General features: G+C 42.6%; 1 protein-coding gene across 1 annotated transcript in view; it reads left to right on the forward strand.

Annotated features, from left to right (window-relative positions):
- Positions 1-14,703, forward strand: part of ANKS6 (ankyrin repeat and sterile alpha motif domain containing 6) — a gene marked incomplete at both ends in the record, with an annotated part of 53,155 nt that overhangs the window by 23,253 nt on the left and 15,199 nt on the right. The window contains 3 exons of the mRNA XM_082842444.1: positions 517-670; positions 2,756-2,925; positions 11,689-11,872. Of these exons, the coding sequence (XP_082698570.1) occupies positions 517-670; positions 2,756-2,925; positions 11,689-11,872 (508 nt within the window). The remainder of the gene's footprint in view (positions 1-516; positions 671-2,755; positions 2,926-11,688; positions 11,873-14,703) is intronic.

Below are 14,703 nucleotides of genomic sequence, written 5' to 3' on the forward strand. Positions count from 1 at the left end.
GGGAGCTGATCTCCATATGTGTAGACTGTAAATAATGTAGGTTCAGTAAATGGGCAAACCGAGGACAGGGATTTAGGACCTGACCCTGCCGCTTTGTGTCGACTGATTGGAGAACCTCAGGGCCCCCGTCTCTGTCTGACCCCCATTGCTTGCTGCTGCCTCCCTGGACTGTCGTAATACCAAATCACTAGTTGGAGACCAAGGGCCTGGTGGCTGGAGGTACTCAAAAATGGACAGAGTGGGTTTACATTAGTCCACCACATGGGAGCAGGTGGGTGACCTGTAGGAAACGATGTCACAGGTGCTCAGCCTGAGTTAATGGTCGGTCAAGTTGTCAGCAGATAGATGTGAACTGCCATCCCTTGGGGGACTCCTAGCAGGATGAGCACCGGTGGGCAAGGACATGCCAGTGGATGCAAGCACCGGCTGGGGTGGGCCGTCCCTCAGCACTGTGATCTGTGCATCGGAAGGAATGAACAGCAAACCCTAACTGTGATATCCACCTTGTTCTTGCAGACTCCCGTCAGGCCAGTTAAATTTCCATCTCTCTCCAGAAGCCCAGCCTCTCCTGCCAATTCTGGAAACTTCAACCACTCACCTCATTCTTCTGGTGGCTCCAGTGGGGTAGGAGGCATGAGCAGGCACGGTGGGGAGCTACACAACCGCTCAGGTGGGTACCCAGGCAGGCCACTCCAGGGAGGTGGGAAGATCCCTTGGGGTTGAGGGTGTGAACTGGGGACAGTCCTAGAGACCACTGCATACAACCTGTCTTTCTCGTTGATGTGCCTAAAGGATTTTTCAGTGAATTCACAATTCATAGTTTCTTCTATGCATTTTCTTAGGGCAGGGGAGGGGAAGAAATAGTCTGTAATGCTTTATTTTCTTGGAAAATTTTACAAGAAACTAAGAGAAATACATGGTGTTCTTGCGGTATTTAAAATCCTTGAAGATTAAACCTTAGATATCTTCTCATCCTGACCCTTCAATGAACAGATGAGGAAACTGAAGCTCAGAGTGGGTGACAGATTTGCCCAGAGACACACAGCAGATTTGCCCAGAGACAATTAAGACTCAAAGCAAATTTCCCCACAGTTATTTGGGGCTTATTGGCATACTTTCTTTTTCTTTAATTTTAATTCTTTTCACATCATTACATTTGTTTACCATATTCTTTCAGCAAATATTGTTGACCACTTATTAGATGCAAGGCAATGTCTAGGCGATAGAGCATTTAGCAATAAAAAATTCAAAGTCAGTTCTGTAAGAAGTTGTATTCTGGTATAAACAGATAATTTTTTAAAAATCTGATGATAGTAAATACTATAAAAAACCAAGCAAAACACCAGAGTATGGGAATAGGTAATGAGGCTGGTTACAGGATATTTTCTGGTCCTCCCCGAGGGGATCCAGGATTAACCAAAGCCAGCTTTGCAGGAAGGCACCCTGCTTTATGCCATTACATAAGGAATGCATGCTTCTTATGGAAAAGCTTGAAAACCAGATAAAGAAAAAAAAAAGTATAATCTCACCCACTAGGGATCATTGTTAACATTTTGGTGTATATCTTCGCAAAGTACTTTAATGCATATTTTTGAAAGCATAATAATAATTTATTAAGCACTTAGTGTGTGCCAGGCACAGTGCCCTTTAAATAGATTATCTCCTTCAGTCCTCCAACAACCTGTGAGGTGTCCTCTCCACTTTACAGAGGAGGGAACTGGGGCTCAGGGGAGTTAAATAACTCGCCCAGGACCACACAGCTGCGAAGTAGCAGAGCCAGGACCTGCACGCAAGCAGGCTGACTTCCCAGTGTAGTCTGCTCTGTAACCTTTTTCCTCTTTGTACCCATTACCATGTTGTAAACACCTCTTTATGCCAGTACACGTGTAGCTACAGCATCTTTTAAATAACCAGACAGCCTTCCACTCATATGAGGTGTCAGTTTTAATTCACCAGTTCCCTCTTGTTGAATGGTGTTCAACCATTCAGGCTGTTCTCGATTTTTGCTCTTGGAGATCCCACTCTAAGTAATGGCTCCATAGCTCTGCGCTTGCTTGCTTGCTTAGCGATTTGCTTAATGTAAGTGCCTTTGAATCAGGGTGGCGGGGGCAGTGGGTGTGCCTGTCTTTGAAGCTTTACACTTTGCCCTCCAGACCTAGTAAGTGCTCTATAAATGTCAGATATCAGTGTTCTCCCTCCAGTGCCCTCCCGCGCTCTGGATATTATCACTTTCCCCTTTTCCTTCCTAATAATTCAAGGTTGCTGGTAGGTTTGGGGAAACAGGGAGAGGGAACTTGGCAGTCAGGATTCAGTCAGGGAAGCTAACCCCCTGAGTATTATGGAGTGAGAAAGTTATTGACTCAACTGTGGGAGTAGCTGGGGGCGTAGAGATCCAGAAGCGGGGGCTGGATGATGGCAGAGGAGCCCTGGCGTGGCAGCATGTGGAGCTGCTGGCAGGCGCTGCAGCGGGGCTGCTGGGGGAACCCAGGACAGGGCGTGCTGTCTGTGCCCGCTGGCGGCTGACTGAACTGGCCGTGGCTCGGGGGAAAGCGAGGACAAACTGGAGCCGTCCAGTTTGATGGCCGTCCACCTGCCAGTTGTCATGCACAGTCCTCCTGTGGTTAGCCCTGACCCAGATCCAGGGGCGGGGGTCTGGGAAACGGGGTTCTGGCTCAGCCAGGTCGGCACCTGATGTCCACCGCCCGCACTGCAGTGCTCTGGACCCAGGCAGTCATTCCTATTCCTGTTTCCTCAGGTGGCAGCATAGACAGTGTTCTGTCCCAGATCGCTGCCCAGAGGAAAAAAGCAGCCGGATTATCTGAGCAGAAGCCCAGCCATCGGTCAAGTCCTGTTGGGCCAGCGCCTGGCTCCAGCCCGTCTGAGCTCCTGGTCTCCTCTGCAGGCGGCAGTGTTCCTGGTGGCAAGGTGCTTGTTCTGTTTCCGTCTGCTCCTCTGACGCTCACAGGTCCTGTTCTAGCATGGTCCACGCCTGGGGAGCACAGGCGGTGCCACCGTCGTGGGATAGGACTAAACCTCCCATCTGGCCGCACCTGGGCTTTCTGAGAAGGGTGGCTGCCGAGATCATACCCTGTGCCCTTGGTCTCCTGCACACGTGTGTTCACCTCTCGCCCGATCTCCAGGATACCTCCAGGTGGGAGGGGTGCTGAGGTGCGATGCGATGCCGGGGTGAGCACTAAGTTCTCCAGCCCTGTACTGGTCATGCAGCCTCACACGGCACGTGTTTTTGTTCACTGATTTAGAGCAAAAGGGTTCAGAGTGTGGGTTCAGGAGCAACTGCCTGGGTTCTAATCACAGCCTTACACTTCAGCATTTAGAATGGGGCTGGTACCTGTTATGCCTGTATAAGTGTCAGCCCTTACTGTTGACAGTCGTAGCAGTAGTATTTGTACTCCTTCCTTATGCATCCACTGTCCACATCTTCGGAGCATCTGCTCTGTGCCTGGCACTTCCAGCAGTGAGGATCCAGCAGTGAACCAGGGCTTTGGTGACCATTCTCAGGGTGTCACTGCAGACACAGCCGTCTCACACTGGTGTGGTAGGGTCTGTTGTAGAGAGGGGAGGATGCTGTGGGGCACGGCTCGGTTTCTGCCGAGGCTTGAGGGCGTCAGTGACATCTAGACAGGGCTCTGAAGGATGAAGTGCCAGATGAAAGGGGCAAGGGTGGGGCGAGGGGGAGACTGTCCCAGGGTGAGGGGACGGCACGTGCAGAGCGCCGGAGATGAGAGTGTGGTGTAGGAAAGGAACTAAAGGGAGGTTTGTGGGCAGGACAGAGCCAGGGCCTCACCTCCCTGCTCTGGCACCTTTCCTCCATTAGTGCAGCCCCAGAGCAGTCACCACGTTGGTAGCAAACTGTGGGATTTGCAATCCGTGGAAAACCCCACATGCCTCTGGGAGGGGAGGCCTTCCAGTGTCTTCAGAATCTTCCCCCTCCACCTCCTGAGTCCCTCCTCCGGCGCTGATTAATGGAGTGAGCCCCCAGAGTGTGGGTACCTAGTCATGAGCATGAACTGGCTCCTTTACCAGATGGCTCTCCAGGTGCCCCTGCAGTGGGACAGTATAGCCCATTTCCTCCTCTGAGAGGACCCCAAGTCCAGGCACAACCGCACTCTTCATCTTATTTTCTAGATGTCTTAAGCTTTTTCCCTGAGAAAAGTTAGATCGTCTGAAGGCCTCACCCTTGGACCTTTGCCCAGAAGTGCCTCCAGAGATTGATGTCTTAATGGATGTATGAGAAATAGTCTTTATTGTCTGCCCAACCACTGTTGGTTATACAACTCTTTTTGTTATTCAAAGTCCCTTACGCAGTTGGACCTGTATAATTAGTTTCTTTACAATATAACTCCAGAAAAAATTTCTCTCTATACATTAGCATATTTTCTATTATGTTCAAAATTACTTGTGTAATAGGATTTATGTAATTAAGTTCCTTTTAGAATTCAGCTCTATGGAAAAAATGTCTCTACTGATACTTCGATATCATTTTATTTCATCAGATACTTCGATACATTTTATTTCATCTGATAGTAAGAATTCTATAATTAGCATATTTCGCTTTTTGCCTTTGCTGCTAGGAGACTCAGCTACTCATTAAGGTAAATCTGCTACTCTAGAATTTTGATATAGTTTTCCTCTTCTCTGTTGTCTAACATTTTCTGTTTCTATTTTGATGGTCTTATTAGATGTGTTATATATTGTTAGCTTCCTTTAATTGGTGTTGGAAATAGGTAGGCATCTAAGTTATAAATTATATTAACTATTACCTCACTTGGATGCACCTATCATTTAATCTATATACAAGTGTGTTCTGATGAAAGGAAATTGTGTCTAAAGATGCATTCAGGAAACAGAAGACTGGGGAAACGATTCAGTTTAATGATCACCTGATATTCTTAACATAAGAATATACTGTAATCCTGGGGAGCTGTTTAAAAATTCAGATTACTGGGTTCCACACAGCATAACTGAATGAAACTCTTAGGGTAGGGTTAGGGGAATCTGTTTTTCTCCCCAGAGAGTGTTGCAGCCAGCCCAGCCCAAGTTCTTAGAAACCACTGCCCTAAACCAAAGGACACAGGAGTGGGCTTTCTGTCAAAGGCTCCAGCAGCAAAATGGAGACATGAAGTGCTTTTCAAAGACTGCGTTAGGAAGAATTAGAAATTAGTATTCAAAATATGAGCCTCCTAAATCTGGGTTTTGTACTTTGCTTAAAACAAGCACCACTGCGATGGCGGGATATTTGTAAGGCATGGCTTCTCACATGAAGTGTGCCTTAGGAGACACAGAATTGGGGGGAATGGGATCAGAGTATGCTTCAACACTTCCCAGATCTCAGGAAGCCCAAAGGCCCACTGGGAATGTCAGCTTTCTGTTCCCACCCGAAAGCACAGTGGTTTAAAACAGAAGGCATTTCTTTTGCTTGCAAGTCTGTGGCTGGGCAGTTTAGTCTTGACTTAGTTAGGCAGTTCTTCTGGTCTGAGGGGATCACTTAGATGTTTGGCTTTTGGCTGGGGTGACCAAAAAAACAGGGCCATGTATGCCCACAGCAACCTTGGGTAATGGCACTAGTCAAAGGCATAAGTTGAAAACCAATCAAGTAACTAAGTCATCACACCCTCTGTGCAGGAGACCACACAGAGTTACATAGCAAAGGGTATTGATCCAGGGAGGGGTGGAGATGATGCCATTACATGATCAATCTGCCACACTGCGGATGAGAGGAATGGTTCAAATATTTCAGAGCATCCCAAATTTTATATTTATCTGCTCCCTCCCGAATAATGCTGCACACAAGGCCTAGAGTATTGTGTTTCTTTGCTCTTGGCTGGGATAGATCTGTTTCTTAGGGATATACCAATTACCTTCTGCTTAACCAGAAGCTTTATTATGGAATGTCGGTCTTTATAGAAAAAGCAGAGGAAGAATTCCTTAATAATATAGGCAGCTTATTGACAAAGTCTTTTAAAACGTAAGAAAGGGACTTCTTTTTCCACTCTGGGTTGTAGGTAGCTCGAAGGAGCATTAAAGGCCTAGCAGAAGGAAAGGTGTACCCATTTCCAGGCAGGAAAATATTTGTCCTGGTCTCTACTATTCTAAATGAGATGTCCAATTTTTAGCATAAATTATAAGATGTACAAAAAGGCAAGAAACACCACACTCCCAAGAAGTAAGGCAGTCATCAGAATCTGATGTAGATGTGAAACAGGTGTTGGAATTATGTGACAGGAAATTTAAAAGAACTACAATTAATATGTTAAAGGCTCTAGTGGAAAATTTGAACAGCATGCAAGATCCTATGAGTAACAATTTCAGCAGAGAAATGGAAACTATAAGAAAGAATCAAATGGCAATGCTAGAAATAGAAAACCTGTAACAGAGATTAGAAATGCCTCTGATGGGCTCCTCAGTAGACCTGACACAGCCAAGGAAAGAATCAGTGAACCTGAAGATAGGGCAATAGAAATTACCCAAACTGAAACACAAAGTAAAAAAGAAGGTAAAGCAAAAAAAAAAAAAGCAGAGCACCCAAAAGCTGTGAGATAATATCAAATACTCTCACATACAAGTAATTGGAACCCCTGAAGAAAGAGAGAATAGTGGTGCAGAGGAATATATATGTATTTTTTAATGACCAAGAATTTCTCCCCAAATTAATGACAGATGCCAAACCATAGGTCCAGGAAGTTAAGAGAACACTAAATAGGATAAATACCCAAAAAAGAACACTTTGTCAGAGTAATTCACCATATTAACAGACTAAAGAATAAAATGCAGAAAAAGCACTTGGCAAAATTCAAACTCCATTCACGATCACAACTTTTGGCAAATTAAGAATTGAAAGGAAATTCCTGGACCTCATGTAAGATACCTGTACTTAGCATCATACTTAATGGTGAAAGACTGAGTGCTTTCCACCTAAGATCAGGAATAAGGATGTTGTCTCTCAACTTTGTACCAAAAACTATAGCTAGTGTAATAAGGTAAGAAACAAATAAAAGGTACACAGATTGGAAAGGAAGAAAGAAAACTATCTCTATTTTTAGATGATATGATTGTCTGCTTAGAAAACTCAAAAAAATCTACACAAAAGCTCCTAGGACTAAGAAGTGAGTTCAGCAGGGTCTCAGGATACGAGGTCAATATATAAAAGTCCCAATTGTATTTTTACACACTAGCAATGAACAATTAGAATTAGAACAGTTAGACTTTTAAAATATGAAACTTAAAATATCATTTACAATACATTTGAAATGTATTATATGAAAATAAAATTATATGAAAAGGTATTATGAGAATGAAATACTTAAGTATAAATCTAATAAAGTATATGCAGAGTCTATAAGTTGAAAACCACAAGACACTGATAAATCAAATAAGCTTAAATAAATAGATATCAATTTTTTTGTAATTTGATCTATAGATTCAATGTAATCCCAATTAAAATCCCAGCTAGCTCTTTTTGTAGAGATCTAGAAAGTGATTCTTAAATTTATATTTAGATGCAAATAAACTATAATAGGCAAAAGAATTATGACAAAGAGAATCATAATACCTAGTTTCAAGACTTACTATAAAACTACAGTACAGTATTAGGGAAGGACAGACACACAGGTCAATGGAACAGAATAGAGAGGCCAAAGAATAATCAACTGAATTTTTTTTTTTTTACAAAGGTGCAAAGGCAATTCAACAAAGAAAGGGTAGTCTTTTCAACAAATAGTGCTGGAACAATTAAATATGCAGGAAAATGAACCTTCACATATTTCTCACAGCTAATTCAGAGATTAACTCAAAATGGATCATAGACTGAAATACAAAATGAAAAACTATAAAATTTCTAGGGGAAAGTCTGTGTGACTTTGGATTTGGCAAGTAAGTTTAAGATATGGTACCAAAAGCATGATCCATAAAAGAAAAAAATGTTAAATTCGACTTTATGAAAATTCATATCTTTTGTCTGTAAGAGACAGCATTAAGAGAATGAAAAGACAAGCCACAGACTAGACAATATATTTGCAAATCATGTATCTGATAAAGGTCTTGTATCCAGAATAAAGAACTCTCAAAACTCAACAATGAGAAAACAACCAATAAATTTAAAAATGGGCAAAGTATCTGAAAAGTATCATGAAAGAAAATATGCAGATGGCACGTAAACATATGAAAAGATGTTCAACATCATTATTTAGGGAATGCTACTTAAAACCACAATGAGACAGCACTCTACACCTATTATTAGACTGCCTAAAATTAAAAAAAAAATTAAGTTACAAGTGCTGTGAGAATGTGGAGCTACTGGAATTCCCATTCATTGCTGGTGGGAATGCAAAAATGATACAGCCGCCTTGAAAAAGTTTGTCAGTTTCTTATAAAACTAAACATACATATAGCATGTGACCTGGCTCTCTCACTCCTAGATATTTACCCAAATGAATTTTTTTAAACTTCTGTTTATACAAAAATCAGTTTGCGAATGTTTACAGCAGTTTTTTCATAAATACCCCAAACTAGAAACATCTCATAACAGGTGAACAGGTAAACTAACTGTGGTAATATCCATGCAATGGAATACTACTCAGCAATGTAAAAGAACACACTACTGACACATGCAGTAACTTAAATGAATCTTAGAGGCATCATGCTGCATCAGACAAAAAAGTGTACATATCGTTTGATTCCATTTATATGACAGTATACAAAAGGCAAAACTATAAGGATGGAAAACAGATCAGTTATTTCCATGGGTTGGGATGGGGGGAGGGGTTGACTAGAAAGAGACAGCACAAGAGAATACGGGGGATGATGGAACTGTTCCATATGGTACTCTGTTGGTGGAATACACAACTCTACGTATTTATTAATACCTGTAGAATTGTACACGACAGTTATTTTTACTGTATGCAAATTTTAAAAAAATCAACCAGGACCTAAGGATGTACGCAGACCATGACAACAGATATAGTTGTATTACAAGTGAATGACATAACTGCACTTTAGGAGGTGGGAGAAAACATGTAAATGGATATTGTGAGAGTAAAGTAAAGACAAAAAGAACTGTACAAAAGCATTGTACTCTAGTTGATTTTTTTTTTAATTGGGGTATAGTTGTTTTACAATGTTGTTAGTTTCTACTGTACAGCAAAGTGAAGTAGAGTTCCCTGTGCTATACAGCAGGTTCTCGTTAGTTATCTATTTTATACATAGTAGTGTATATATGTTAATTCCAATCTCCCAATTCATCTGAGGTTTTTTTTTTCTTGCAGGCGTTATGGTGTAGCAGTTGTGAAGCTACTTTACATATATATACCTTTTGTGTACATATACACTTTATATATGTACTAGGGTTGAACAAATAAGTAAATATATTATAGATAATGAGCCCAGTTTTTAACTGTCAGAGATTGAGTCAAAGGGGAAATGCTAGAACTAATCCTGTGAGTATTGGATTGGAGTCAGAGGTGTCAGTATGAATCAGTATGAATGTATGCATAAATATACATATATACACAGATTGATAGACATAGGAATATACTTATTGTAGAGTTATGTGTGTATGCATGGGTTAGTAGACTTCATATATTTCCTTGCTCTGTTCACTGAGAGGACCTAGAACCAGTGATATCCCAGTAGCCATGAGCAACCTACTATCCAGATTTTGGTTTCTAAATAGCACCCTCCAATACAAGGGACCAGGGCATAACAGTAGTATTGGATTATAACCCAGAGAATAAATATCCACAAGCCCATGCTGATACGAATAAATAACTGAATAAATAAATCAGGGGAGAAGGAACAAGTCTTCTGTACAGAAGAATTCCAAGTAATAAATGTGGAAGGAATAAGGGAAATAGCAAAACACCATTAGAACATCACAGTAGTAATTGCTCCAGAGAAGATGCACCAAAGAATGTTAAAATTAGCAGGCAAAACTTTTAAGAAAAAACAAAATATTTAGCTCAAAATGTCTCCCCAAATATTTATTGGTTATAAAGGGAAAAATAGTAACTTCACAATGGAGAAACCTGACAGACACCACCTTAGTAAGTCATCAAGGCTAGCATCAGTGATAAGGTACTGATACTTTGTATCTCCTGGTGTGATGCACTGAGAATAGCACATCATCTCAGTGGTCATCAACCTCAAAATCCATAAGTAAATCTAATTATGAAAAAATAAGACACACCCAAATTGAGGGACTGTCTACAAATACCTGACTAGGACTCTTCAAAAGTGTCGAGGTCATGAAAGACAAGGCAAGACCAAGGAGTTTTCACAGATTGGAGGAGACTAAGGAGACCTAACAAGTCAATGCAGTATGGATCCTGGACCAGAATAAGAATCAGTGTAACAACCAGTGATATTTGAGTACCGTCTCTAGTTTAGCTGATACTGTCCCAGTGTTAATTTCTTAGTTTCCGTCATTGTAAGTCTAAGAGTACTCACAAACATAGAAAACAAATTTACGATTACCAAAGGGGGGCGGGGAGGGACAAACTAGGAGTATGGGATTAACAGATACAAACTACTATACATAAAATAGATAAGCAAAAAGGATTTACTGTATAGTCCCAGGAATTATACCCAATATCTTGTAATAACCTATAATGGAATGTAAACTGCAAAAAAACCCTACCCAATTCACTATGTTGTACACCCCAAACTAGCACAACATTGTAAATCAACTGTACTTCAATAAAATAAAGTATTTCAAAATAAGAAGGGCTTTTTGTGTGCAACACACACAAAGGAAAAATAATAAGTGTTCTGTGGTGAAAGGTTAGAAGTGACTGGTTTAAATGAAGAAACATGAAGAGCAGAATGGGCCTTCGTTTGTAATAAGCCACACTTCCATTTTAGAGCTGGTTAACTGAGAGGTTAGGGGACTCAGCCAAGGACACAATATTGCAGCTGTAGGGGCAGGACTAGGACCTGGGTTTTCTGGCTCCTTATGTGCCACTTTTTCCATCCCATTCCCTGCCTCTCTGCTCCAGGGGAGGATTTTCCTGTAACTGTTTTGATAATACTGTTTCTGCTTTGCATGTTTTCTTAAGTAGATGTCATAGTCCTGGTTAGATATCTTGTTGAGTCAAATGTCCCACGTGTTCCCTGTTGTGGGTGTCTGTTTGAATCATGTCTACCCTCCAGGTAATGGCTTATGTATTTGTCTTATTCTTTTTTATTTTTTTTGACTTTATAATCAAATTTATTAATAACCTCTGGAAATAAGAAAATATTACACAATGAAGGATAAAGGCCTTTCTAATCTACAGACATACAGAGACAGATAAAGAGGGCTTATAGCTTGGATTCTAAAATTTCAGTCACAGGTCAAGAGTAAATGCAGAAACCCCAAATCTCACCAGTCCTGGTATGAAAGTTGTTTTCCCTCCCAGTGGGCAAAGGACTCAATTGATTTGGGCTCAAAATTGTATTTGTCGGGCTTCCCTGGTGGCGCAGTGGTTGAAAGTCCGCCTGCCGATGCAGGGGACATGGGTTCGTGCCCCGGTCCGGGAAGATCCCACATGCCGCGGAGCAGCTGGGCCCGTGAGCCATGGCCGCTGAGCCTGCGCGTCCGGAGCCTGTGCTCCACACGGGAGAGGCCACAACAGTGAGAGGCCCGCATACCACACACACACAAAAATATTGTATTTGTCTTATTCTTTTCAGCAGAAACTGGAGACGAGCAAAAGGCCTCCGTCTGGAACTTCCACTACCTCCAAAAGCACCTCCCCCACGCTCACGCCTTCACCTTCTCCCAAAGCGCAGGCAGCCGAGTCCTCCGTGTCCTCCTCCTCATCCCACCGGCAGTCCAAGAGCAGCGGGGGCTCCAGCAGTGGCACCATCACTGATGAGGGTGAGTCCCCGGGGTCCTGAAAGCCCACCCTTTCCTCTTTACCATGGTAACCTAGCAGCTGCCCTTCTTTGCTATAGCCATCCTAGGTCAGGTGTTTTATCATTTTTTCAGTCAGACAAAAACACCTGTCTTTCCCCTTCCCTGATTCTACCTTGTATTTTTGTCTTCATTGAGCTTACATACCTAAAAGGTGTATAGTAGTTTTTGAATGTAGGTGATTTTTGTTTATATATACAAACAAACACCCATAGAACTGCTTCTCCAACCCCAGTTATGTACCTTTCCCTGAACCTTGTACAAATCAGAACTCTGTCAGTTGCGAGGGATGGAATCTCCACTCAAACTGATTTAAGCAAAAACAATACCAAAAACTGATAATTTGTTGGCTCATATAATGGAAATATCTAGGGTGTTCTTCAGGTGTGTCTGGATCCAGGTGCTTAGGGAATGTTTTTCTCCATGTCTCAGGTAAGCTCTCTTCAAGTAGTGGCAAGGATATACCCAGCAGCTTCATGCTTACTTCTTCCTACTAACTTAGCAACCCCAGCAGAAAGAGTGCTACTTTCTTAGTAGGTACAGCAAAATCCCAGGGGTAAAGGTCATTGTCCTGTCTTGGCTATATTTATAACAACTTGGGTTGTTTGCCCATCCTTGACTATCTCTGTGTCCCCAAGGGTGGAGTGTGTCTGCCTTTGGAGCCAGGGTTGGGGTCAGGTCTGTGTGGATTGGGAGAGGGAGAGGAGTAGCTCCTCAGAGGAAAATGGAAGTGGATGGAGGGCAAGCAAAAGCAGGAGATGTAACCAGAGAACGTTGGAAGTTGCATGAGTGGGGATGATGAGGAAAGGAACATGGACCAGACGGCCGGGCAGGGGTGGAGGCTGTGCAGTGAGGCCCCAGATAAAGATGTGAAGATATAAAAGATAAAGGAGAGAAGAAGCTCATCCTTTACAACTGCCCTCTGGTGGCTCCTGGGAACAGGGATGGGGGAGGAGGGAGCAGGGCTTTGATGAGAGATGGGGCCCAGGCAGGTGCAAATCAAGGAGTATAAATCAGAGAGGGGAGGAAACTCTCATTGTGTGTGTGGTCCTCACAAGTGCATTTGCAGGCATCTTGCTGCAGCTACTGGGAGGGAGTGCAGAGCAGGTTCTGCCCAGCAAGTGATAAGTTGAAATCAACTGCACAGGCTCTGGTCTGTACTGAGTTGATAAATGTACACTGCCATTGGCATCTGCTTTATTTGGGGCTGCTTTTATTGTTTTGTGATATCTAGTGCAATCATTTATAAAAGCTTCAGAGATTCACTTAGCAACCCCATTCCTCCCTAACTGTGTTTTCTCTTTTTTATATAATGTTTTTTTCTTTTTTTTTTTTTGGCCACACCATGTGGCTTGTGGGATCTTAGTTCCCCAACCAGGGATTGAACCCAGGCCCTTGGCAGTGAGAGCATCGAGTCCTAACCACTGGACCACCAAGGAATTCCCCCTAACTGTGTTTTCTGTGTGGAGTCTTAATTTCCCTACCCATGAACTCTCCCGCCTCAGAGGCTTTCAGGAATCTAAACTCCTACAGTTTCAGTTTGGGATTTGTACCCCACCTTTTTGCAAAACAGAGTTGAGACAGTCATCAGAATGCACTGTCTATGCCCACTTTGCACCCCTCTCATTCATTATTTAAAAAAAGGTTTGCAAAGCCTAGTTGGGATAAAAACAGAAGGACCTGACAGCAAATTCTTTTTAGATTACCTTCTCTGGCTTAGAAAGCCTAGTTTTCCCTCCTAGGGTTCCTGGGTCCCGAGGCAGCCAGACCCTTGTCCTTCAGGCATTAGATTATCACAGACCAGAGCCTGCAATCTATCCCCAAATAGCCATTCTTCATGATATTTTTGTGGGAAATCTGTAGCCTCAGTCAAGGACTGCATGCAAGCCTTTGCCCTGCTCATCCTCCCACCTGTGTCCATCTGTTCATTCCTCCTGGAGGAAGTGGTGGGGCGGTGACGACGTGGCCTTCTCAGCCTCACATTCCTTCTATGAAGGTGACTGGGGCAGGCCCTGGGTACTGTAACCTGTTCCAGTGTCAGCATAACTCATCATCAGGCTGGGGATTCAGATACATTCCACATAATAACATTAAATGATTGTAACGCAAGGTGGGATCAAACGTGTGTTATCAGCAAGGCACGAAGCACCATGGCAGGCTTCACTGAAGAGTGGCCCTCCTGGCGGGCCAGGAGGACTGAGAAGAGTGGGGGGCTGGGAGCCGGGAATGGTGGCCCAGAGCCGATTGTTACATTTGTAGGAAACAGTTGAGCTGGCAATTAAACACAGCTGTTTAAAGTCAAATTACAACAACAAAAATATGTGTAAAAAAAAGACAGGGACTTCCCCAGCGGTCCAGTGGTTAAGACTCCATGCTTCCAATGCAGGGGGTGTGGATTCGATCCCTGATTGGGGAATTAAATCCCACATACTACATTGTGCGGCCAAAAAGTTTTAAAAAATAAAAATAAAAATGCTTAAAAAAAAAAAGTCAAACTGCATGAACTTATAATTAAGCTGATTATATTACATGTAAAGGTATGTGGCATTTAAAACAAAATATATTATTTACTAATTTTTAGTGCGTTTTACTAATACCTGTTCTCTTAAGGTTCTTTATGTCTCTTTTATCTACGTGGTGGGAATACTGTGTATTGATGTGTTACTGCTGTGCATCTTTCCCAATTCCACTTCCAGGAACATGATGTTGGTAGGTTGAAATTGACCACAATGGGGCATTTATACCACGAAAATCAGCAAATACCCACTAGGGCTTGATTTAATGTTTTAAAGAGC

This window comes from Leucopleurus acutus (genome assembly GCF_964270905.1).
Source record: "Leucopleurus acutus genome assembly, chromosome: 7".
Classification (NCBI taxonomy): domain Eukaryota; kingdom Metazoa; phylum Chordata; class Mammalia; order Artiodactyla; family Delphinidae; genus Leucopleurus; species Leucopleurus acutus.